At 37.5% G+C, this 27,205-nt stretch overlaps 3 protein-coding genes and 1 long non-coding RNA gene across 13 annotated transcripts; 1 reads left to right on the forward strand and 3 right to left on the reverse strand.

Annotated features, from left to right (window-relative positions):
- Position 1: 1 nt before the first annotated feature.
- On the reverse strand, positions 2 to 4,801 carry LOC124640423 (protein FAM161B). Its single transcript, XM_047178192.1, has 6 exons — positions 3,304 to 4,801; positions 2,871 to 3,035; positions 2,048 to 2,269; positions 1,570 to 1,852; positions 1,087 to 1,370; positions 2 to 526 (listed from the first exon to the last, which is right to left on the reverse strand). Exons 1-6 carry the CDS (start codon positions 4,212 to 4,214, stop codon positions 157 to 159), a joined length of 2,235 nt encoding a protein of 744 aa, XP_047034148.1. The 5' UTR covers positions 4,215 to 4,801; the 3' UTR covers positions 2 to 156.
- Positions 4,802 to 5,132: 331 nt separating this feature from the next.
- On the forward strand, positions 5,133 to 25,054 carry LOC124640072 (ubiquinone biosynthesis monooxygenase COQ6, mitochondrial). The gene is made up of 9 exons (XM_047177687.1): positions 5,133 to 5,554; positions 6,372 to 6,562; positions 7,100 to 7,354; positions 19,755 to 19,862; positions 21,036 to 21,206; positions 22,122 to 22,324; positions 22,739 to 22,854; positions 23,183 to 23,349; positions 24,882 to 25,054. Exons 1-9 carry the CDS (start codon positions 5,362 to 5,364, stop codon positions 24,909 to 24,911), a joined length of 1,434 nt encoding a protein of 477 aa, XP_047033643.1. The 5' UTR covers positions 5,133 to 5,361; the 3' UTR covers positions 24,912 to 25,054.
- On the reverse strand, positions 7,492 to 19,123 carry LOC124640071 (transient receptor potential channel pyrexia). Of its 10 annotated transcripts, none has more exons than XM_047177684.1 (15): positions 19,010 to 19,123; positions 17,377 to 17,544; positions 13,505 to 13,670; positions 12,673 to 12,889; positions 12,447 to 12,603; positions 12,236 to 12,370; positions 11,886 to 12,114; positions 11,544 to 11,789; positions 11,088 to 11,317; positions 10,865 to 11,003; positions 10,595 to 10,788; positions 10,362 to 10,515; positions 9,992 to 10,284; positions 9,574 to 9,771; positions 7,492 to 8,006 (listed from the first exon to the last, which is right to left on the reverse strand). In XM_047177684.1, exons 2-15 carry the CDS (start codon positions 17,410 to 17,412, stop codon positions 7,611 to 7,613), a joined length of 2,790 nt encoding a protein of 929 aa, XP_047033640.1. In that variant the 5' UTR covers positions 17,413 to 17,544; positions 19,010 to 19,123; the 3' UTR covers positions 7,492 to 7,610. The 10 variants fall into 10 exon arrangements, with proteins under 10 accessions (XP_047033640.1, XP_047033638.1, XP_047033636.1 ...); XM_047177682.1 differs by having other exon boundaries at positions 18,883 to 19,020; XM_047177680.1 differs by lacking the exon at positions 19,010 to 19,123 and adding an exon at positions 18,879 to 19,000.
- LOC124640073 lies at positions 24,270 to 25,970 on the reverse strand. The gene is made up of 2 exons (XR_006985521.1): positions 25,708 to 25,970; positions 24,270 to 24,464 (listed from the first exon to the last, which is right to left on the reverse strand). It is a non-coding gene; the product is annotated as an uncharacterized LOC124640073 (long non-coding RNA).
- Positions 25,971 to 27,205: the final 1,235 nt, after the last annotated feature.

The raw sequence follows: 27,205 nt of genomic DNA on the forward strand, positions 1-27,205 counted from the left end.
GTTTCATGTAATTGGTAATTTATTTTTGAAAAAATATTGAATAAACACTTAATTTGTAATGTGAATTAATTGAACATTTTAATGAATCAAACTCAACAAGATCTACAGTGCACAAGTGAAATTAAATTTAAAAATTCAATTTCAATTTTCCCCTATCTATGGTCTATCGGTTACGATTTCCGAGTCCGAGTATTTGTCATCAATATCGATTCTATTGAGGAACTCCGCAACATCTCCTGTGTACGTCTCGGCTGTGTCGTTAATCGATACTTTGCGGGATCGACTTGGGCTGTTGTAATGGTAGGATTTGTTCCTCGAACTACGCTTCTTCGTGGATTTCCTTGGTGAGAGTTGTAGAGTGTCTAGTGGAGCTGATAAGGAACGTGGTGCGTAATATCTCTCGAAAAGCATCGGCTGCTGCTGAACTCTTCCGTACATCAACTCCATCTCGTGAAGGAACTCCTCTCGTCTCATCCTCTCTTCATCGCGCCGAGTTTGAAGCCTCATTGCGATGTCCTCTTCATGACTGAAATTAATGAATTAATGAATGTTACCGGTATCAACAAACATACCCAAATTAAGTATTTTGTGTGTTTATTTATGAAAGCACTTATGTACATACCTGAGTCTATGTTTAAACAGGTGCTTTCATTAATAAAACTCATAATGCAAAGACATGATGATTTAGTTAAATTGGGTTCATACATTTTAGCAGCTACGTCATGGTCAACCCCAGGATCCGTAATAATTAGGGACTTTATATTTTCGTGGGTCTGTCCGCTTTTCTAGGAAGCATTTAGATACATCATTTTGGCCAATTATTTGGCATGACGAAATGAAACGCGATCAATCATCGGTAAACCCAACCTGTGACTGTACCTCCTTACCTACCTATTTGGAATTCGCTAATTCACACCTACCTACTCAAAAAACTTAAGGGATCAATGCCCTTAACAGTCTCCGTGTTGCCGTGTACAACAACAATAAATATCAAAAAGAATTTTGCGATAAAACGGGATTTGAATTTCAATTGGGATAAAATGGCATTCCGCTTGCTCTTACATTTTATTGATATTGCAAACTAACTTGTTTTTTACAAGATGCCAAGCAGGTTTGGATCGGAGCTGACGATCTCTCAGCCTCATCTCGTTGCGTCGACGTTGCTCTGCCAAGCGTGACGCGGCTTCCATCTCGAACCTTCTCCTGACGGCCTCTGCTCTCAGCAGCGCGGCCAGGTTTGACCTGCCTGATGCCGAAGCTCGCAGATCGAGGGCCGAGTATGCACGAGCACTGGGACCATTGCCAGCAGCACTCCCACCGCTCTCGGTACTTTTGTTCTCGGAATAAATCTTCATAGCAACATCGTGCATCTAAAATATGTTAAATAAGTTCGATAAATCTGTTTATTTGAGTGAGCACGCAGGTATACCTATTGCACATTTTCCTTAACTGAAACATTGGGATGATTAAAGATTACGGTACCTACTTACATACATATTTAGCATACGAAAAACCAAACTATTTATTATAATTAGTTTGAATATGAATAATTATAACAGGAAAACCTACTTTCTTAGCTGCCCTGTCAGCCGTGTTGAATCTAAAAGGCTGTGGGCTTGTAGTGATAAAATCATCTTTGTGACATTTCTCACGTTTCTTTCTATCTTTAGTAGGGCTACTGCATCTTTGTCTATCAGAGGATGATATTGAAGGTATGCCAGGAGAAGGATCTATTGGCAGGTCACTATGAGCCGCGGGTGTGGAGAGACGACTCCGGTCCCGAGCCGCCATAGTGCCCGGGTAATTTGCAGCACGCAACATTTCATCAGCTCTAATGCGCTTATTCATTGATCTGAAAAAGCATTAAATGTTAGCAAAATAAAAATAGTTCAGTGAAAATCCAAAACACTCACGTTGATGACGAATACACCGCGGAAACCTAAAATCATATTCATCTTAGGACCTAGAAATAGAATATATATAATTGTAGGGGAAACAGAATAGATAGAATAGGGGTCAAAGAAAGTTTATTACATCAGTCAGTTACCTGAAAAAGTCATCCTCTCTCATTTTGTCGTAAAAATAATTGGAAAACAAGTTTTTAGGCACAGGTCGAGCTCTAAACCTTTTCTTCTTTTTACTCTTAGGTAAAACATGAGTAGCTCGTTCGCACATTCCACCAAGCCCCTTTTCTTCCCTTTTTGTGAAACTAAAAGGTCTCATTTGAGCTCTTAATTCTGCCTCACTATTTATCTTTGTTATGGCTCGTCTGTGAACATTCCAATTTTAAATCTAATAAGCATGACTTATGGTGACCCAACATCGCAAAAACAGGCTGTGATGAGAAAATCATCAATCAGCCATCAAGCCTGAGTAGCTATAGGTACGTATAAAGTATGAATGTACCTGTACCTACATAATAAGGTAAGTAAATACATATTATAAGAAAAAACTTTCGGAAATAGCCAAAGAAAAAAAACGTGAATTAGCTAAAATGTGTTCTTGATATTTGGTACATAATCGATAGAGGTGTGGCTGCGTCATGCTGCTTTTTACAAAAAATAATACCTAACTACCTATGTAATAAAACAATGTGATAACATACATTACCCTTAAGTAGGAACCGAAGGGCATTGTTACCGCTTAGCTATAAATAAATGATAAATGCGCAGCAAAAGTCTAAAATGATTTAGCCGATTTACATCAATGTTAATGGAAGTAACGAAACAAAAAAATATCATGATGTGAATATAGCTAAATAGTTATTGCTGGTAACAAGAAGATAAAAGAAATGTGTATTAATGAAAGTATTTAAGAAAAAGTAAAGTCTAATAAGAAGCATACAGGTAGTTTTCATGTCGTATGGCAACCTCATAGCTTGGTCCTCTAAGATTTTGTCGTAAAGCGGGATACGGGACTCTATCGGGACTGGCTTTGCTCTGAACTTCTTTCGTTCACGCTTCTGATCAAGCATATCGTCGGAAAATGATTTGCGAAGACACCGAAGTTCGTTGACAATGCGCTCTTCTTCGTCTCTGCAAAAATAATTAGAATGACCCTGATAAAGACAATTAAAAAACTTCACTTAAGTTTTTTTGGATTTTCTAGGTGGAACGCATAATTTTAATCGTAATACATGTAAGTAGGACCTACATTGTAGCAGGTCAACTGTCGTTTGTTTTGTTTAACATTAACAAAAATAACCTTCAAAATTGTAGAGTTAAGTATAAACTGATACCACGCGTTACCAAAAAAAATGTTGCACATACTTACCTACAGGCTACCATATTTATCAAAGCTTACCTCTCGGTCATTTTAAATGGTTTAGGGATTGTAATACTTTTCCTGCGTCCGCGTCGAATGGGAGATCCCGAACGTTTCGATCTTAAAGGGCTTGAAGGCATGCTTTGGGTTTTGAACTCATCTCCGTCGTCAAAATCTACTTTGCTAATAGGACTATCATACTTCTTCCCATCAAAAAAATCATCAAACTTCTGATCTACTTCATTCTTATTTTCAAACTTGGCGTCGTTCCATGATATGGAACATGCTGAATGATTCCTTTTCGGCCTTTCATTTCTAGTCTTTTCTAAATTGCTTTTCATCGGTGCTATTTTCAAATCATCATGGATAGTTTTCTCACATGTCCCATTTTTCCTTATGGATCGTTTTAAACAGGTTTGTGAATTATTATTTGATAAAGGTTTCGAAGGAGCTACTGAAGTAGATATTTCACGATTAATTTTCATGTTATTTGAATCTTTTGATCCTGTAGAAAATTTTCGCCTTGCTACACGATTTGGTCTAGGCTTACTTATCTTTGTCGTAGTTGTCTGCAATTTCCTACTTTCCTCATCTTTATCTAATGAATTATCCAAAACTTTGTCACTATTTCCATTGGAATCATCAATAAATTCAATAGCTAGACCCAGCATAACTTTCTTTTTGTCCCTCAAAGATTTTAACGTTGAATAAAACTCTTCGGGGGGTAAATGGTTGATATCATTATAGTCCGGAATGCTACGATAAAAATCCTTCAGTTTGTCTGCATCTAAGTCTGCAGCTGCGACAGAACACGTTGAAGAAGAATCAATAGAACACTGTTGTTTAGTAGGTTTCTCCTTCCGCTCATAAGCCGACTTCGGCATTTTACTAACTGGATCCACGGGAACTCTTAGACAAGAGTTATTAAATACACTACTGTGATGTGTCATTCCGGTTAAAAGTTTTCTTTCATTGTTATGTAATGTATAGTTAACATTTTTCTAATGCTCTAAATATTATTGCAGTATTTGTTGTCACCGTAGTCGCTATGGGAATCGTTTCAATAAATTAGTGCTTGTATGTATAGTAAGCAAAACTTTGTTAAATAATTATATTTTAATTTATATTACAACTAAATAAATTTTTCGATAAGGATCGTTTTAATAACTAATAATCAAAGAAACAATGAAGTTTATGTGTGTATGAAAAATTTGGCGTAAATTGGAATGCACGTTACTTGTTTTTGACAGCGCTGCCAACTTTGAAGAAAATCCCCGATTTGCGGGAAACTGAAATTTGGAGCGGTAAGACCGCGGTGAATGGCAAAATCGTGGAATTTTTCACGAATGGAAATGATTGAAGAAAAATATGAGAAGAAATGTATAAAAAAAATCTTTTCCAATCCACGTTAACATAAAAATTCCCGCTTGCTTCACTCGAAAAATAAATACAGATGCCAGGTGGGTATATAAATCAAATCAAAACATTTATTCGCGTTCGTGACGCACAAACAAAAACTAATATACATATAAAATCACACAAAAAACAAAAACAAAACAAGAATAAAATAGAAAAACAGAAGAATATGGTGAAAGGAAAATATGCGTCACAATCACGCGAAATGGCCCTCGCTCAGCATATGCAGCGACCCTATCCGAAACAGAGTCGCGGCGCTGATTTTCAGCGATGGCCAACACTAACATGTAACGTGCTGATCTACCAATCTGAAAGCAATCCGCAATTGTATAATTAAATGTTATGTTACAAAAAATTCTATTCGGAAATTCTGGAAAATTTGGGGTATTTCAATGAATTGACAACATGAACGCGGGGAAACGAAAAACTAGTTGGCAGCACTGTTCTTGACATTTAATTTAACTTTGACATGACAAGACAAACAAAAATAAATTCTCTCAATATTTCTCTCTAACCTAAGAAAATTGGTAATTTTTGTTCTGTACCTGTTTTATATTTCGGTAATTAACAAAAATAATGCGCAAGTAGGTCGCTGAATGGTTAGCACTTAGAAGCATTTGTTAAAGTGGCAGATATAAGCCTTCCATCAATTTTAACTATCTTAAATTTACCGCTGCCGAGATGTTCAGTAACAACGTAAAGCGGCTTTTAGTCCGGCATACAAAATGCAGTATAAGAACTACAAGTGTTCGTTGTTTGAGCACTGCCGAAGATGTCACTTCTCTCTCGAAACCGACCACAAATTTTAAGGGGGACTACGATGTGATCATCGCTGGTGGAGGAATGGTCGGCTGCAGCCTTGCGTGTGCTCTAGGTAAGTTACATATCATCATCCATCATCCACCGAGCCTTTTCCCATCTATGTAGGGGTTGGCTTCCAGCCTGACCGGATTCAGCTGAGTACCAGTGCTTTACAAGAAGCGACTGCCTATCTGACCTCCTCAACCCAGTTACCCGGGCAACCCGATACCCCTTGGTTAGACTGGTGTCAGATTTACTGGCTTCTGACTACCCGTAACGACTGCCAAGGATGTTCAATGACAGCCGGGACCTACAGTTTAACGTGCCATCCGAAACACAGTCATTGGTGTCTAAGATATACTCAGAAAGTACATACATACTTAGAAAAGTTGCATTGGTACTTGCCTGACCTGGAATCGAACCCGCGCCCTCATACATGAGAGGTGGTTCTATGCCTACTAGGCCACCACGACTTTAGGTAAGTTATATAAACAGGTTCTATTTCACACCAATTAAAAACGTGCCTCTGCCAAGTCTGGGGTTTATTATTATGTGTCTTATTAGAATCTTTTAGCCCAATGTTGTGGTGTTTACCTATAAAAAGTTCATTGAACTCATGTCTTTCCAGCTGATATGTTAGTAGGCACTGATTATTCACTACAATACATTAAGCTATTTTACTGGGTTGCTCAAATAACTGGGTTGAGGGGGTCAGATAGGGCAGTCGCTCCTTGTAAAGCACTTGTACTCAGCTACATCCGGTTAAACTGGAAGCCGACCCCAACATAATTGGGAAAAAGGCTCGGAGGATGAAGACATTAAGCTATTTTACTTCTGCTAAATACTACCTCCTTAAGTCATGAATAATGAAGTGCCCCTTTACCTTCCAGCCAAGGATTCGTTGCTATCACACTTAAAAGTGCTGTTGTTGGAAGGCAGTCCTAACAAAAGCTTCCAGCTGAAACCGGAGTACAGCAACCGAGTTGTGGCCCTCAACCAGAACACCAAGGCTTTAATGAGCTCCTTAGACGTGTGGAGACACGTTGAGGCTATGAGGTTACAGCCTGTTAGACATATGCAAGTAAGTATAAAAAAGCAAACAGCCCTATCAATATTGTCTCTTGCAACAAAAATAAAAAGTTGTTTCCCATGGTTTCCAAACAAACAAGGTACTTTGAATTTAATGAACTCACTATAGCAAACTAGCTACTGCCAGCGGTTTCACCTACTTTTCACTTAATCCTTATTACTGCTCTTTGTTCCAAGAAAATGATGAATAACTTGCACTATCAACTTTATGTGCTGCACTGCAACTACTGCAGTTTCATCTATACTAATGTTATAAAGAGGAAAACTTTGTTTGTTTGGTTGTAATGAATAGGCTCAAAAACTACTGGACCGTTTTTTTAAATTCTTTCACAAAGCTACATTATCCACGAGTAACATAGGCTATATTTTATCCTGGTACGGGCAGTAGTTACCACGGGACGCGGGTGAAACCGCGGGAAAACGGCTAGTCTACATATAAAAGACCCTTACATATATTTTTAAATATCACTACTTACATGATAGAAGAAATAACTGTACATAATCTTAAATATCATTTTTACACTTATAGGTGTGGGATGCATGTTCAGATGTTATGATAGCCTTCAACAGCGAGGAGTTGTTAGATGATGATGTGGCCTACATAGTGGAGAATGACGTCATGCTGCACGCCATCAACAAAGAACTATCTACCGCTAAGAAGGACAATATTCAGATAGTGTATGATGCTAAAATTGCCGGCTACCAGCTGCCCAAACAAGAGGATCTGAAGCCAAAGAGCTCTGTTCAGATGGCCAACGGAGATACTTACACCTGTAAGCTTTTGGTAAGTACATCTATTCACAAATATGTTGGTAAGTTGTTAATGATGATCGGTTCTTTAAATTCAGTCATTAAGGTAAGAAGAATTTAAAACAATATATACTGAAAATAATCGAGTTTGTAATTCTTAAAAAGATAGGCATAACAACACCTGTAAATTCAAACAGCAGTACTTAAAGATATGTGTATAACATTATAATATAGCCTCCAACACCAGACTGCATACTATGTAAGATAAGAATTAGCTTATCCATATCTATTTAAGGTGGCTGACTGATTTTATTTTCAATCTGATTTAGCCTCGTTTCTGTTGTATCTATTAACTTGTTTACCCTCTTTGTTAATTCTAATAACTGTGTTTTTATATCCACCATGCATATTTCTTGTATGGCATTGATATTGAGTGACTGTGGTCTGATTCTGTCCGCATTTGATGCAGATGTGGTCCGCTTTCTTCTCTCGACTTGCTGACTTTCTGATGAATATCTGTCAAACAAGTTACTTTTCCTCTTGACTAGGTCTTGCTTTGGTGCCTCCTCTTCTCCCTTACATTTTCTTATTCTAAACACGTAGTTGTTGTTGTGTTTTATGCTTTTCCGTGTACTTTTCCGACTGGCCACCATTTTATAGACAGATGCTATTAAATCTTTCGGGATCTGAAATCAGACAACAAAGTATCGATTACTGTTAAAAAAATATTTGTCAACAAAAAGGTTGGAGTGTTTATGAAGTTAATTTGAGTACCATGAAAAATCAAAGGAGACAGTAGGAAGTAGCAGCCCCGGATCTTCAATTTTTATTAGGCGGGGCAAAAACTGAAAAATGCCGCCCCGCCTACCTACTTATGTTTATTTTCACCTTTATCATCTATATAATATTAGCTATCAATATGTAGGCAGGCAGGGCCGTCTCTAGCTCATGTAGCGCTTGGGTGCAATCATCACCCGAGCGCCAACTATGTATTGAAGTACTTACAAGGAATATAAATAAGAACGTTCGAATGAAGTGCACTTTTTTGGTAGGTAAAGGACTTAAAAAATGTGTCCAATTCATTGTAGGCTCAAACTATTGGCCAGGTTTAAGTTATGAAAGTCGAGACAGATCAATGCAATTGTGAAAAGTAGCGCGAGCGAAGCGAGCGCGCAAATTTTTCAATTTTGGGACACAAAAAGTTAATAATTTTTCAAAAGCGCTGTAAAGTAACAAGCAGTCGGAATCGCAAACTTTTTGTGGTTTTGAGGACTCAATAAAAAACATCCTTTCTACATTTGACTTATAAAAGGTAAGACGTGGACTTGACTTACGAAGTTATCAAGGCAATGTATGTATAATATTTCGCGAGCGAAGCGAGCGCGAAATTTTTTGAGCCTATGACACAAAATTACCTGATCAAGTACACTGACAAGACTCACAAATTAAACTGGGAATTACGTACAAATAAAAAGAAAACGTGATTAGAGACCGAATCAATGACCGACGACCGAGTCAATAAAAATAATAAACAATCAGAAAAACAGGACATACACTGTCATTTAACCGCGAGCGTAGCGAGCGAGAATTTTTTTACTTAGTTGGAGGATGTTAAAAGTAAAAAATAATCAAAATGATCAATCAAAAAACAAAGCGAAGGCGACTTTTTTAGGAACTTCGCTTGTCAGTATCGTGATACAATGTGGAACTTCCTTATCAAACGGGTGTAATTTCATCCAAAATTCCTGGTGGTGGGGCGTCCCGGGGCGCCCCTGAGACCGAGGCGCCCGGGTTATTCGCACACCTTGCACCATAGGTTAATATGGCGCTGTAGGTAACTATTACAGTAATCTGTAATGTAGGATTTAAAATAAAAATAAATATGCGATATTCCTGGCTCATAGATGATCGCAAATAATTTTTTAGTTTGCTAAAACTTCGCCTCGTGAATAATAAATGTTCGTGCAGTCATGCAGCATGTCTCACTCGGCGCTCAGGGTATCGGTCAAGTTGATATGGCCATGAAATGGCTGTACTTGTGCTATTTTTATTTAACCGTTAATTTTTCCGTGGTCAAAATTAGTTATCCATTGGTCTGTGAAGTGTGAGTTTTGCCGCCCCCTAAATTTGCCGCCCGGGGACAGGCCCCGGTTTGCCCCCCCCTAGATCCGGGGCTGGGAAGTAGCGTTGAAATTTTTATGGATTAAGTTGAGGGTTCGTAGGTCTATTCTCTTGTGACAAAGTTTTACTTACCCTGTTCTCCCTGGGGTCGTTCGGTCGTATCGTGAGCGTGCGCGTATGAGAGGCGGTCAGCAGAGCCCCCCAGCGCAGCACGCCGAGCAGTTGCTTGGGCGCGCACGTCAGGAGTGAGCTGAACAGCATGCTTTCCAAGTGTGCCACCAGCTGCGTCTGACGAACCAGCCTGTCGAGGCCTGCGCTCTCTTGTAACGCCTGGAAATTATAACATCTATCGATGAATATTAATAGAAAAGAAATAATACAGATATGTATTTCCTAACTTGCGCATATGAAACTGTGGAGGTAGATAGTTTATGGGTTATCTTAGATAATGCGCCCGCTGGTGCATTTTATAGCGAACCTGAATTAAACGGCCATGAATGCGTGGCTTAATGTTATCAAAGGTACCTATCTTTCACTGCATGTTACAAACCTGAATATCACTAACAGCCAATCCAACGAGAAGGTTGGTCAGTATAACTGTGACGAGCACAACGAATATCAGGAACATTCCATGCGCAGTAGCTGGGTAATGAGACTGCGTGGTACTATTGCTGTAGAATATGTCCTCATACTCCAGTTCTCCTGACATCATCATGACAGTCTTCACTAGAGATGCGGGGAGCTGGAACGCGGCATAGTTACTGAATAGCACGCTGAACGCCAGTCCAAAGGCTATCAGCAAACAGCTGTATGCCAGCAGAAATGTTGCGAAGTTCACCGTTACTGAAAAAATAAGTTCAGAGTATTTGCTGATTCATTATCATGTTAGAGAAAAATATTACAAAAAATAAAGTCCTTACCCGTCGTGAACATTTGCACATATAAACCGAACGTTGGAAACCGGCCGATGATCATCATCAACTCCAGCCAACAAAAGAATATAGTAATAGCTGCGATATCGTGCTGCCAATTTGATGTATTATGTCTTATCTCACCATTATCCCACCTAGGTATCTGGAAAAATAAAATACATTAATGCATTAACGGGCTTCAGCGTTGCAATGATGAATGATTTATTGCGCAGTAATCTTACCGTACACAAAAATACTCCTAAAATAATCAACCATTGCAACCAATTTTCCCATTGCCTAATGTATGCAGACCAATCCAGGCATGATTGAAATATCTCCTTAGACAAGAAACAGGTGTTCAGTAAGAGTATTAGGTACTGGACTGGTCGAAGATATGTTGGCACATCACAACTTCTTGATTCACATAAAAATATTTCTGAAATAATAAATTTTCTAAATAACATTAATGAAATATGTACTTGTAATATCGATTGAGTTAAGGTTATACGTACGAAGAATATAAAGACTGTATAAAGTAATAAACAGTGCGTGATAGATAAAGCTCATGACGAAAAACTTTCGTATTCTTCGCCATTTTAAGAAGAGAAACGTTTCTGCAACTGGATGCTTAAGGACGTCTTTTCGGCCCACCTGTAATTATTGAAGTCTTTTGTTTATATTTGATGGTGCACTTTTATCGAAAACGAATAGACAATTCAGTTGGTAGGTAGGTACCTCAATAAAAGCTAATAACAGCTCAGCTTCGCCTCTACTAAGACAAGGCACTAAAGGCCTGAAGTCTATGACGAGCTCGCAATCAACGTCGCCCAACTCATGTTCACTGACATGCACCGCATCGTCTAGCTTGCACAAATACCGCGGTATCACGTCCGGCACTCGCCTCACAATAAACGACAGCGCAGATACACCGCCGTTCGTACGCAAAGTCACGTCACCGCCATAGTCTGGAAACAGTTTCATAAGTGTTCAGAAAATACTTCTTCCCAATGGTTAGAATAACAGGCATTTGACTTTTGAGATATTGCCGTAATGTAAACCACGTGAATTTATGCGGTGCTACGGTACAACACGTGTGAATCACTGGAACAAGATTGCTGAACTTTAAACGTTGAGTTTGGAAACATTGTAATTAATTGTTTGTAAAATTCATCTATTTCCATAATACATTACCTAACAATAACAATACGCAGGCGGAGAACTCATTTAAGGCGGCAATATGTAGAGGAGTGTATCCGAAATTATCAGGTGCATTAGGGTCGGCTCCTGCAGACAGGAGCGTCCGTGCTACATCGCAAGCACGAGCTCCTCTGACGATGGCTCCGTGCAGGGGGGTTCGTCCGTCTCCATCTCGAGCCCGAACGTCTGCACGCTTGATCACTAGCAACTCGACAACTTCTAGTGATTGTGCTAATGCGGCTGTAACATTACATCAAATATAATTAAGTAATTCACGTAAAACCTAAGCATGGCTAACTCAATAAGTAATAATTAAATCATGTTTTGGGGTTTTACCTAGATGTAACGGAGTCTGTCCTCTTAAGTTCGGCAAATCAATACGTGCTCCATGTTCGAGAAGTAGTCTTGCGCACTCTGCGTGACCGTCTTCAGCTGCCAGGTGTAAGGCCGTAGCCCTACCAGCTCCCAATGCTGCTCTAACGTCAGCTCCCGCGTCCAATAATAACTTAGTGCATGATGCCGAACCAAGAGACGCCGCCACATGCAAGGGTGTCTCAGTGAATACCTATATAAACAGATTTGGGGCTTAGTAATATTATTTTGGATCGTTTCCGATACTGTGTTTATATTGAATGATGAGTTATAATCTGTTTAATTCGCCGTATACAATCAAAAACAGGATGCACCTGCGGTGTGTCAGGACACGCGCCTGCTGCTAATAACTCCTTGACGACTATAGGCGCGTCGCTCAGTACCGCATAATGTAGGGGAGACCGCTCGCTGAGACCAGCATTAACGTCGGCCCCGTAAGCAATTAACACCTGTCGAAATAAATTAAATATTACAGCACTTAGACTTTTATGGGTCATCTTTTATCTTTAAAAATATTCTGTTTACCTTGACGCACGCCAAGCTCTTCGCGCTCGCAGCGCAATGCAGTGGTGTGGCTTTTTTGTCTGTCGATGTGTCCCACATGTTCGGGTTTGCACCGTGCTCCAGTAACAGTTTGGAACACTCATCACTGCCTACTAAACAGCTTAAATGCAGACATGTTCTGAAAGCGTTGAGTATTTATTAGCTACACAACTATAAAATATTTTATTTACTTATTATTTAGCGTTACCTTCCAGCTTCATCAGTTCGATTCGGGTCGAGTCCCAGCTTTAACAATCTGGAAAGCAATGAACTCCGCCCGAGCCAACATGCCCACAATGCAGCTGTTAACAGCCCATTTTCTGTGTTCGATGCGATTTCTATAGTCTCATCATAGTGTCCAGATTCAATGGTTGTAGATATTTCTTCGGCAAGTGGGAGATGTCGTAAATTGTAATCAATTTCATCTGTAAAATGTATTATAAAAATATGACAATTTGTCCGGGGCGTGCCAAATTGTTGAATGAAATCAAGTTGTTGACATAATGTAATACGTAGTTTGTTTAACAGACATAGCAGACAGTGCTACTTGACAGCTGTTAAAATAATTAAAATTATCACCATATGTACCTGGGGCCCGATTCTCCTAAGTTAATAATGTCAAAATCGAATAGAAATCTAATCGCAATAGCAGTTTTAACCATATCGGGCATTCTGCTACTAATAAAAGACCAATCGTATTCGATTGACATTTGATTGGCGTACGATTGGTCTGCTATTTTGGTAATTTTGGTCTATACGGTAGTTTGCTGTACAATCATTTTGCAATCGTAAATCATTTGCAGACAAAATGATTCATTATTGAATGACAGAAAAGGATAAAAATGTTTATTTCAAAGAAAAAATAGCGGAATGCCACATACGCTTCAATCGTAATCGAGTCGGGATCGGATCTCAGTCGAATCGAGTCGAACGTCAATCGAATGTTGCTTAAGTAAAATTAGGAGAATCGGGGCCCTGGTAGTGACCAATACTGGTGACTGTTCTGTCTGAAACTATTCATGTCAACAATAAACACATACCTAGTTCCCAAATATCCGGTGAGGGTTTGACGCGAAGGCGCTCCGCGAGGTCGACCCCATGTGCGGATTCGTCACTGGAGATGTAGGCCGCTTCCACATCGTCATCCGTGTCCTCGGGCACCTGGCTCATGCCGCCGCACCATCTCGCGCTGCCCTCGCGTAACACCTACACAATACTCCTTGTAAACACCAAACGTTACTCTGCAGTTCACACCACCACACTCCTTTGATCTCTATACGCTTAACCGACCATGAAACCATTCGTTATAGGATATAACCGCATTGTGTAGCACAAATATTATGTTAAATTATTTATGACTTACAAGTAGATGTTCTTATAAATTATTTCGGTCTTAGTAATCTATGTACGCGCTTTATTCTTAATCAAACAATTATATAAAACGTTTAATAAACATATCGTTATGAACCTTTTTCCTCTTTCTTTCATGTTCGCTACGAGTATTCGCTCTCCGCGGCCGGTGTCCGGGTGAGCGTATCATAGCGCTCGCCCGCGCTTTACTGAAAACTGAAAGCTACTCAACTCCCGTTCTTGTCATCCCCGCCGATGGATGGAACCACAACACAAGAAATAATCGGATTTATTGCCAAAACATTCCATCATCCTCCTATTCGCCTTTCCAGATAATGCATACAAATCGATCATTTCTGGAAACATGTCTATTCATTTTGACGCACTTATTTATATTTCATTTCAAACGTTTTGAACTTCTATCGAGCAAGTGTTTTCATGGTTTTGATAACGTCACCAATGATTGTCGCGTGTCGCGACAACCGGCCTACGCAATTATTTTAAGAACTACTAAAATGCTGTCCGGATTCTTTAATATCCACTGAACCAATGTCCCTTTGATTTCTATAAAAAATGATATGTAACATCGTTACAACATCTTTCAACACAAAATTAAGACTGCTTCAGTTTCCAGTTGTTTTTGACATGTAATATGTTTCTTCTTTGAATTAAATATGAAATAAGTTTACATTTTCTTCGAAATTAGTTGTTATTTAATTTAGTGCACATAATTTATATCCCAGCTCTGTAAATATCAATCTGAAGGTTTTGCTCAATTAGCATCATGCGTTCCTACGCAACTATAATACTTTATGTAAGCTTTGCTAAATTCATCGTATCATAAAGTGACCGAAACCACCTGCTATGCGAGTGGAACATGCAAACAATGAAATCAAACATCCAATATTAGAACGTCATAACCGCATGAGTCTGGCATACTTGATTTCGGAATTGTTGCACTTTGTTAAAATCACTTGTGTTAAAATATATGGATTTTTCAATAATAGGAAAAGCTCTGACCATTATAAAGAGCTCCTAGGGGAAAGGATTAATTAAAATGGTGGATGTTCCTTCAGACGCTTTCTTGTAAAAGGATAAAAAATGATAAAGCAGGCCGTTAACGTGACGTGGTGCCCATATAAGATAGAAGCCGTTTACTAATTTCTTACGGGGCTAAATATCTCACGTGTACCACAAAAATACCAAAGTTATATATTTGTAATAGTTAACATCAAGGTTTACAATCTATTTTAATCTCTGTTTAGACATACGTCCGACTGATGGGGTTCGGGTAAATTGTTTCTTTACATTTTACAAGATCTTCATACCGTAGATACGTGGCGATCTCCTTTGTTAGATAAACACGTATTTTTCCTACTACTTGCTTGTAGCTAGCGGACCTTCACCTGAAAACAGCTCGACACATCGTCTACCGGTCTACCGGTCTACCTATTGCCATCAAAGAGACAATTACTAGCATGTTCCCAAAAATTACACATTACAGTTATATCCTGATAAACTAAACAAAGTATTTCTCACAAGTACGCTACTAAATGTCTACTTATGGACTGGTTTATTAATTTCATAAATGTATAACAGTTTATTTATTATATCGGAAACCCGGCAATCAGCCAGCTTGATTCAGGTTTCCTGGAGCTGGGAATGGTTAATATAATGAAATATAGAGTGATTGGCTATTTTTGTCTTTACCTCAAATCTGTGAAAGCCACATCATCGCATGTACCACTAAACATTAGTTCTTTCATTCCATTTAAAAGCTCTGCTGAGATTTCAGTCGGGTTAGGGGGAAACTCGCCTCTGGGCCGCGGCCCAGATTACACGGTATAATAACAGTCGGGAAAACTGGTCCGAATGTGCGGGCCAGATTACTATGTGAAAAAAGTGACGGAGGTAAGTCCACCCATTGGGACTTAACTTCATAAAATCCGATAGTTGTGAAATTTTTCACAGCTCAAAATCGTCAGGAGGCAAAAAGACTTAGATCTTTTTCATAATTTTCATCATGAATATAAAACTTTGTCTAGATACTGGACTCCTAGTAGCTAATATAGACTTCGTTAAATAATGAAGTTCCTATAGATACTTAATTAATAATCTCAATTTATACGTAAAACGTAAATATAGAAACATTGTTTCTTTTTATCAAAATTTTGTTCGAGTGTTACAAGAAAAAACAAATCCCCTTTTGGCAACAAGAGTATTTTTGTAACACTCATTTATGTTGACATTGGATATATTGACATCAATACAAAATAATATAAAAATGAATCGCAAAATGTGTTGGTAAGCGCATAACTCAACAACGCCTGGACCAATTTGACTAATTATTTTTTTGTTGTGTTTGTTATTGTCAGGAGAAGGTTCTTATGAAACAAAATAGGGTAAAGTAGAGAAGTCAGTTGACGGGAGCGAAGCCGCGGGCAAAAGCTAGTTTTCGATAAAATTATGAAAAAGATCTTTATTTTTTTAGCTCCTGACGATTTTGCGATTATTAAATACAAGGTGTTGATTTGCATTTGTGCCATAGTTCAGGAGGAGGACATACAATACGTAAATAATCGATTGGAATTACAGTAGATGGGAAATAACTAATATGCACTGCTTTTTTTGTCATTGTAATGTCATGGTATTTCCGAAGTAATCCAATTTTATGAATGAAATTTATGAGTGATCGTTGCGTATGCTTTGTGTTTGCGTTTGTGTGAGGGTGCAGCACGGTTTTAACGCCAGTAACAAACGCGCCAAGTTTAAATAAGGCTAGATGACATTTACGGAATTCCGAAAAAAAATTAAAGAAAAAAAATTACGTACCAATTTTTTTATTGATTTGGGTCGAGAATCATTAGCATAATTACCTCCTTGAATATGGCACGGATGCAAATCAACAGCTTGTATATAGGTATAGGAACTAAATATGCAACAAAAACTTTAATGGGGTTTTTTAACATGCTGTAAGTAAATAAAAATAAATATTATATCCTACTTATACACACATATTCTACATATGTAAATATCCCACTATCTCCACTAATCTAGATATTAAAAAAAGTAAAAATAATAACTATGTATCAAATATCTATAGGAACTTCATTATTTAACGAAGTCTATATTAGCTACTAGGAGTCCAGTATCTAGACAAAGTATTATATTTATGATGAAAATTATGAAAAAGATCTAAGTCTTTTTGTCTCCTGACGATTTTGAGCTGTGAAAAATTTCACAACTATCGGATTTTATGAAATTAAGTCCCAATGGGTCGACTTACCTCCGTCACTTTTTTCACATAGTAATCTGGCCCGCACATTCGGACCAGTTTTCCCGACTGTTATTATACCGTGTAATCTGGGCCGCGGCCCAGAGGCGAGTTTCCCCCTAACCCTTTCAGTCAGACATAGAATTGGATCAACGCAACGGCCGAAAATGCGGTTATTAGGTACTATGTTTTTTCGTTATTTAAAACGTAAGAAAAGAACTCATTCATGAATTCTGAATTCAAACATTGCACATCCATGGAGGTTTAAGGTAACAAAGTTTGACTTACCGTTTTGGCGTTGTCTTGTATAGTTTCGCGCAGCATGGTGGCACAGTCCTATCTACCGGTGAGCACTCCACGTGAGGACCACTTCGACATTATTTCTTAATACGCAATACGTATTTAATTCTAAATCGATCACGCTGACCTAATTGATTTTTCACCACGTCCCGGTTTCTGTGTAAGACCGGATATTGTTGGGAGCAACACGTTTATACTGAATATTTTCAAAAAAAAAGTCTGCTTCAAACTTGACATTTATAAAGATAAATAACTACATATTTGATTTACTCGACGGAAAACGTATTCTCCGAAGTCGTGACTTTCTTATGGAAATGTTTGTTTATAAAGTGGTCAGGTTTTGGTGCATGTACAAAATACAAAGCATCCTCAGTTCAATGACTTGGATGAACACCTCGGTGATTGCAAAGAAACAACACATCTGCTTTTAGATTGACACCACCTACATAATCCTCTGTCTAAATTGTACAATTTTTAGAATGTTTCTTTTAGAATAGAACAAACAATGTTTCAATACAAAGACAAAACGCTGTTATAAAAATCGTAATTCATCATTGTTGGAGATGTCTAACCAACCTTGAAAACAGTAAACACACACTTTGGTAGTGACCGAAAAATAAATAAACATGATAAATATCTAACCGAATTTGTTTACAACATTCTGATAGCTGAATTGAATAGGTGTGCAAAATAGACCGTGCAAAAATTCAGGAAAAGTTATAACTTTTCGGCTAACTTTAGCTCTAGCCAGAATTAAAGTTAGCACAAACGCTTGAAGTATGATCATTCATGCAAAATTTTCTTTGTTGCAGTTCATTCTTTCAGGCACATGCAAATAAAACTGAAATAGAATGAAGAGTCACTCCTAGAAGCTTCAATAGAATATTAGATTAACGTACATACATTTATTAAATATTGTGTAACTCATAGGAAAATATATTGCATGTGCATAGTTATTATTCTTCTCTGGCAGTTATAAATTAACGAACAGGAAAAATAATGTAGGTGTAGGTACCTATTTTATGATACCGAAACCGGACTTGAGACTAGAACAAGATCTATCCGGATTGTTTTTTTTTTCAAGTACCTAACTACTTAATTTCCTCACTGTTAGGAAACTGAAATAAATTATTTATTGGAGGTACAAATTAAATTAAAGGAAAAGTACTTCTAATCTGAATCTTAGCTGCTCACACATTGCAAACCCTAGGAAGACTTGAATCAGTTGCTGTTTATGTGACTTACCTACTAATTTAACACATAGTACGTGAATTTCTGTAGATATAGCTGCAGTAAAAATCGTAGGTAGGAACTTGGTATCAGTAAATGTACCTATGTACTTGACTCTGAGCTAGTATTTTCTTAAATGATTAACAAAGAATATATTGTTATGAAACTTTACAAATGTTAAATGACAACAGCTTTTCTATGTTGTTGAGGTACCCTGCCTAAGGCACCCTGGAGTGCCTAGCGTATATTGATTGAAGTACCTACTAATACATTTGAAAGGATTATTCCTTCAAATGAAATTGTTTGAAAAAAATAGTAATAGCATAACATGAGTATTTTTTATGTTTTTTGAACTTGTAAACTGCACTGCACTTTTACTATTATCACTGACCACCACTTTCCGCGAGATCGCGAATCATATCGCGCAAGTACCGTACAGGTACTCAGATCGGCGCACAGCACTGTTATACCGGTGCAGCCGAGCTTACACGCCATACACAAATAAACCAACACAACTAATGATCATACCGCAGTCCCAACATCTGTTTACTATGATATTTTAACAAAAGCAAAGCTATTCTTGTTATCCACTTTCTGCACATAAGTGGATCTTCGAATCTTTGTATAAAGTCTGTCCCTTCCTATTTTCAATGCAAGTCATCTGCATCGGTACATTGGTTGCCGAGTTAAAGTTTTGATGAATTCGACAAAGTGACAGGTTACCAGATAATTTTCGTGTTCATCTTATAGTATCCCATTATGTCTATCATTGAAGAATTAAAATAAATATAAACTTAGGCCGTTAACGGACCTTCCGTTGAGTGACAATTAACAGTTACATTTAAAATAAACCTAAGGGTTAAAATAGAAGCAGTAATGGCCAGAACCAAAATATTTATTACGGTTCTGACCGATTTACTACCATTGGAATGTGTTAAATAGGTTCAACAGCCTTGCTTGGGGGGAAAGGACCAAAGACGCAATATTGATATTGTATTGTCGCGTCATGTTGTACCGTACTTCGTAGGTACTCTTTACTTTTTGTCTGATAGTTGGTTGAAAATAGTCCTTGTATACAGGAAAAAATATAGAAACGCCTGTAATGTTTTAATCAAATATTACTTCATCTATTACAGATTGGTGCTGATGGGGCCAATTCAGCAGTCCGGAAGGCAATGGGAGTGCAATATCTGTCATGGAGCTACGAGCAAATGGGCGTCGTTGCTACGTTGAATTTATCTGAAGTAAGTATCAAGAATCAGATACCATCACCAAATGACAGTACCTATTGCGTGGGACCGAAAAGGTCTAGTCCTCAAATTATATTATTCCTCCAAAAATGTAGAAGATATACCTAAACATAGCTACTGTTTTAAAACTCGATCAGCTTCTAATCTATTGCAGCTGACTGACAAGACTCAGATCACATGGCAAACTAAATATTTACTACATTTTCTGTCTGGATGCTCTCAGCAAGTACTGACATTTGAACGATTGTGTCTAGACAGCGTAGACATCAACGGTACTTGCACCCTGACACAATTTGCTAGCATAGTCTAAAAGTCTTGGTGCGTCTGTAATCAAATGGCCGATAATAGGTATGTAAAAATAGTTCAACAAAAGCTCACACGTGGCGCTAGTATAAACTCCCTAAAACATTATGAAAAGAAAACTATTTCGCTAACTACACAATTTTGCAGCAGCTCGTGGTACTTTTTTTCGGGAATGGTTTAATTTTGGAAGGCTAGAGCTTGCACGTGTTAATTTTTATAAGATAAACTATCAAGCTATATAAATAAATACATGCCTACAACCAAGGCTGTCCAGTAACAAGTACGCTTACTATAAATAACGATATACAAGTTACCGTAGATATAATTGCTATTCTTTACACAACACACGCACATACCTAGGCAATTATGTATTTGTGATCTCTAAGGCCAAACATGGATTTACGCCTGATGTAATCAGGGTAAACCCGTCAATATGTCACAAACTTTGGATACGTAAAACCGTAGAATTATGTGGTTTCCACTTTAGGCAATATCAACATTTATAACAAAATAATTAGGTACCTGTTTATTTTTAAAGTAAAACTTTAGGTCATTGGTTCAGAGATAGTGTTAGATAACTAATTTGTGGTTGCAAATTATTTTTGTGACCTAATAGCACTTAAAAACCAATCTGTCTGGATTTTCCCCGCGGTTGAAATACTATCTTAGGGAACTACTGTACTACTGTACCTTACTTAATACTTACCTAATAGTATTACCTTCTACCTGCCACAGCTTCAAACCCTCTTACCATATTACATTGAAATTCAGCGGTTTACCACAACGCATTTATTAAATTAGAAAAATATATACCTTTTAAACAATGTACTTACAAGAATTAAAATACCCCATTATTAATTCCAGGAGTGCGAGAACACAACAGCCTGGCAACGCTGGTTGCCCACGGGTCCGGTTGCAATTCTTCCTCTAGACTCCAAACGAAGCTCGTTGGTATGGTCCACTTGGCAGGACGACGCTAAGGAGCTACTGAAATTACCTGAAGACCAGTTTGTGGACGCATTGAATGATGCTCTGGTAAAATATATTTGTATTCTGTAATTAGATTACCTAGGTATAATGACTAGGTACTATGCCATTAATGATATAGCATAGCAATCAATATAGTTTATACTGCACAGGTAGGTACCTGACTTGATGTAGGTGTGTTAGTAAATCCCCGCTTAAACATTCGAGGGAAAACATGAATGAATTTGTTTTAGGTGTTTTACATATTATTAACTACTATGTTCGGCCATTCAGAGAATGCGTTCCTGACACGTCGCGATTGAACTGACGACGTAACTTTGCAATGGCGTTGCAGTTACGATAAAAATATTTTTGCTGGTTGTTTACCGTTTTAACAATTGAGGAGCATTAAAACAACATTATTATATCAATAATCAATGAATGTTATTACGTCGTCAGTTCAATCGCGACGTGTCAGGAACGCATTCTCTGAATGGCCGAACTAAAACATAAATAACATTTCCATTTCTGGTTTTCCAAACCGCAAACAGAATCGCAATAAAGTTGAATAAAGAACTCCTTTCCCACGCTCAGTCATGGGAAATTGACTGTATCATCATATTATTTTTAAGGTACCAAATACCTACCATATAAACATCAAGTCGTCATTAATAAGTAGGTATTCTTATGGTATAGACAAGGCACGCTAAACTGAAGGTCTCAGCTGTCATTGGCAGTCATTACCGGTAGTCGGGAGATATTAAGTCTGACCAGTCTTACCAAGGGGTACTGGGTTGCCCGGGTACTGGGTTGAGGTCAGATAGGCAGTCCTTCCTTGTAAAACTCTGATACTCAGCTGCATCCTGTTAAATTGGAAGCCGACATTAAGCCGACCTAACATAGTTAGGAAAAGTTATAGATTTAACTTTTGCGAACCACGAATTACCTTCAAAAACATACTAAGCAACGTATCTCACATTCCAGTGGAAACAATACCCCCGCAACACTGGGATCGAAACCGTGACGTCTTGGACGAGTTCCTGGCTAAAGCGAGTGGGTCTGCCCGACGGAACTGCGCGCCAACTGCCGCCTTCCATCTGCAATGTGGTTCCTAACTCTAGGGCGGCTTTCCCGCTAGGGTTCGGGCATAGCACGCGGTATATTGGACCTGGAGTCGCGCTGATTGGGTAATGTGGTTAACATAGTACTTAAAACAATAAACAAGAATTAGAAATTAAACAAATTGTGACTGTGGTCGTGCCAAATAAACCCTGTCCGCTAGGTATATGCCAGGCAGTTAAAGACTGTCGCTGATTTTATTATATTTAGCTGCAATCATAGTTCTTAACTATGATGTGAAAGGTCTTTTTATTTCTTTATAATCCGAAAAATAATTTGTCTCTTGTGGAATTCCGACTTTGTAATCGTAGCGACATCTATCTTGCTACTTTAGAACTGTACATGATAAGCAGAAGCTAGAACTATTATATTCTACCTTCGCGTCGTAGATGGCACCACTGCGCTAGACGCACATATAACAAGAAACCTACTGTAAAAGTAATGCATTTAAGAATTAAACTAATAATTATGTCATTTTTCAGCGATGCAGCTCACCGCGTTCACCCTTTGGCTGGACAAGGTGTCAATCTTGGTTTTGGTGATGTCAAAGATCTCACACATTTACTATCGGAAGCTATGTACAGCGGACTAGAAATAAGTAAGTTTCATTCAGAAAGACTGAAGTAGAAATATTTCAATAAGTGTAGTATCTTTTTGGACCGCAATATAAACTATTTTCAAATATGGGTCCCTATTGCTAACTTACCTATAGTAACAGGAAAACCCACAACTTGAAAGTGGCCCGACTAAAGTATACTTACAAACACCTCCGTGACCTCTGAAAATGCTAGATTATTGATCATTATTATTCTCAGTTATCTATCATCAATATTATGTTATTATATGTATGTTATTACCACAGAGTTTTTTAATCCAAACTAAACATTTTTAGATACTTTAATATTGATTGTGACATTTTATTTTAGCTCACCCAGACTGGATGGGAAAATACGAGAGTGTACGCCAGAGGCATAACGTACCTACCCAGCTCATGATAGAGATGTTGCACCGCATTTATACAGTGGACCTGATGCCTGTAGTGTTGGCGCGAAGCGTCGGCCTGCAGATCACTAACGCGTTACAACCTTTGAAGGTACCTTGTCAATTTAACTCATAATATATGGTAAAATGTGTATTTTCATTAATTCTCATTCCCATCACAGTATAGTATAGTATATGCGAGTTCGTTAACCCGCTTTTTACATTATTTATTTATGATAAGAGACATATGTGATAAGATAAGATCCATGCTGCCGCTGACAATGCGGTGCATCGACTCGCTTAGAATGAAAACAGATATTTGAAAATTAATCACGCCAAAGGGACAAATGTAAATTCTACTTTCACAAAAAAAAAACTGATTCGTTTGATCAATCTAATGCTTTATAATTGTTTGTGGACTAATAATTTTAATGAATGATCGCCTTTCACACACAATTTATTTACGCTAGCTTGTCTGCATCCATCGTCTAACTAATGGGAAACATTTGAATGCTCCTGAATAATTTCATGGTAACTAATTATTGCATGTCTTCTTGCATTTTGGAAAACATTGTTACTTTTATTATTTGTTAACCCTTAAAAAGCCTACAAACATAGGTAAAGTTCACGGTAATGATTCTGATATCCTATCTTAACTCTTCAGCGGTTGCAAGCGTGATGTTATGATATTACAAAACGTGTATACGTGCGCTACGTATGACACAATGTTTTGCTTAACTAGCTATCGTTCCGTATTGCACCAGCACTTTCATAACATTGATTACTTGCCAACCTTATTCACGAAACCGCAGAATGCGTAACAGTTATTTGTTTATGCATTTCAGTTTAATTTATCACAAACCATTATTCACAATAGCAAGTAACGCAATCAAACCAACATTTCATTATTGTTTTTCATCATTGTCGTGATAAGTACCTACATATATCAATGAAATTTCATTAATGAGCTGACGAACTTTATCAACAGGCATATTTCTGTAGAATATAAATATTAAATTACCATGGTTTGTATTAATATTTATTCCTCGTTTAATTCCAGACTATTGAAAAGACAGTTACAGTTTTAAGATTTGCTATATTTCATTATATAGATAGATCTACCATACCGTAATATCAATGAACCTTGCGTAGACGTCAAGAACACTGGCCTTTATAAGGCAATGTCGTCATTGTTGGGTCACTTTAGTGACGTAAAGGTCACTCCGTCTACGAAAACAAAAGAAACCGACTGATAATAAGTCATATTTATAGGAATTTATTTTATTTATACATACATGGCATTGATGCCTAACGTAGCATTTTATCAGATTTAAAACCCTGAATGCCGCTTGCATCTTTTTACAACTACCTATCTCGCCTAAATTGCACGTAATTTGCTAATTACTACAACTCAACAACATCAATTACCTAACTAATCATTTAAAATCGCTTAAATGATCCCTTTACATTACGGTTCTGTAATTTATTTTCAAACCCTTCGCACTAATGAGTAGTACCAAGAAGTATGTTTATAATTAGTTCCTAAGAGTTTTACAATGATTACAAGTTTAGAATTAAAATTTTGTTAACTAGTAAGTACATGTCGTTAGAATAGTAAAATACAGTATACCTTATTTGTTTCAGAAAATGATAATGTCCCATGCAACAACATAAAATGTTATTAGTCCCCACGTTGGAATGGCAATCGCATCGAGGTCACACAATTCACAGAAAGCTTATCGGCAGCCTCAATGGCGTGGTCAAGGAAAACTGTTTGATGTATTATTTAGTTAAATAAACTTTAAATTATGTTACTACAAATTGTTTTACTTTATATCATCTACCATTTTAGAAAAGTGGTTCCATTTGTGTTCTCAGTAAAATACTTTGTTTATACGGATAAAACGTAGATTCCCAGAAACCCGGGTCTAGGAAATATTTAATAGGAATGTAGGAACAGAAGCTGAGCAAAAATAATACTTGATTCCACGAAAAATAATAATTGAGCTCATTAAATAGTGGGCACTCCGTTAAAGTAATCGGATTATGTTAAAATATCCTAATACCTCTGGTAATACAATGAGACAATGAGGGTTTTTTCCCTTTTTTCTGCCACCGGGTGGCGCCACGTATGCGTCTGGTCCAAACAGCTGTCAAATAGTATGGAATTGTAGGTGCCGAACTTATTGTTTATTGAAATTCTGTTATATTGGAAGTGTTATTGATTTTATTATGGACTACGGTCAGAATAAGGTTTCCGAACTAAAAATTGAGCTAAGAGAGAGGGTGCAAAAGTCACTGGTACTAAGGAAAAGCTTGTTGAAAAATTTGTTAACACAATATGATTTAGTTTTTTTTATTTACTCAACCGCAGTAGTAAAACAATAATGCAGTGCTTTAATTATAAAATAAAAAAAAAACACTAAAATCGTTCACTATTCATAGTAAAGATAAGCACTTTGACAGTTACCTGGACCTGACGACCTGACGACTCGGTGCTGCCACCTCGTGGACGCCATTTTAGAAAACCCTCAGAAGGATTAACGGTTTCCACGGAAAAACATTTCTATACGAAAATAAAAACAAATGGCTATCTTATATTTTAAGTAAAGTGTTTGTAAGTAATTTGTTATTTAAATGCGTAGACACGATAAAAGATTTGTCAGCACGATAACAATTCTGCGCATTTCAACTATTGCGCAGATTGAAAGTCGAAGAAGATATGAAATCTCTATCTTATCTGTTTATAAACAAGTTCACTGGTTAGTCTTTTGCTACCGGGAATTCCTTTGAGAAATTAATGTTAGGCGACGCAGCCGGTCATATTGGCGTCGCTATAAATAAATATTGGTTGGTACTCTTGTTTTAAAAATACCATGTACGAAACCATTTTGACGATGATTCTTGGAACAAACCATAGACTTATAAGCTCGATGGAACAAACAGTCTACTGATAATAAGAATGTCAGTAACAGTCCTGATAATGTGTACACACAGTATGCTTTGTTATCGGTTTTTGTGGGTTCGGTCTGGTGTGAACAAAATGATAACATGACTATACTAGAGACACAAACAACAAATGATGATATGAGTTACGTCCTACTTAATTTTAAAGCGTTTAACGCGGTGTCAGTGGTGGTATTATCATACAAGCTCAAAAGCCCGGCTTGCCTTGCTAAATTGCTCAATAGACTCAATAAAGAATCAATATCGAAAGCGAACTATTTAAAAGATCGCGCGCTTAATTGTATCTACTCTTTCAAATACTATCTCTGTCCCTTTCGCAAATATCTATGTGTGCATGCCTCTGACCCATCTCTGACCCTCTGACCTCTGACTGACGCGAGTCATGACCTTGTCAAAGTCAGTTAACGCTGCAATGTTGCCGTAGCGACGTGCGAGATCTGGGAGATTTTTAACGAATTTTGAGACTTTGCCACAATAAAAAACTAGCGACTTTTTAAAATAACTAATAGACTATTTGACAGTATCAAAAAATTATAAATCTAATAAGTCCGTTAGAGTTAAAGAGTTTTAAAAAATAACGGACACATGTAAAATCAATTAAATATTATTTAACAAGATATTTACATCAAGACTCGAGAGTGGGGGCTCGTGACGTCAGAAATCAGTAAAAACTGTACTAAATTGTGACTTATTTTGAAAGCATCATATAGTCCGTCAATTTTGATTTGGGTAAGAAAAGAAAAAATACCAGTCAAATATTATTTGATAATCTAACTGACAGATTAATTAGATTTTTTAGTCAAATAGCCTATTAATTATTCAAGTCTATTCAATACGTAAAAAATGCGATATAATTCTGGCTAGATTTTTCATACCTGGCGACTTTTTTTGCCTAAACGACAACACTGAAACTCTGGTTAAGTTTTTGACACCCGAGAGCAACTCACTTCAGTTTCATTTGTTTGAGTGGGACAAGTTGTTTGTGTTTTCAAAATTTTGTG

The sequence above is a fragment of the Helicoverpa zea genome, chromosome 20 (genome assembly GCF_022581195.2).
Source record: "Helicoverpa zea isolate HzStark_Cry1AcR chromosome 20, ilHelZeax1.1, whole genome shotgun sequence".
Classification (NCBI taxonomy): domain Eukaryota; kingdom Metazoa; phylum Arthropoda; class Insecta; order Lepidoptera; family Noctuidae; genus Helicoverpa; species Helicoverpa zea.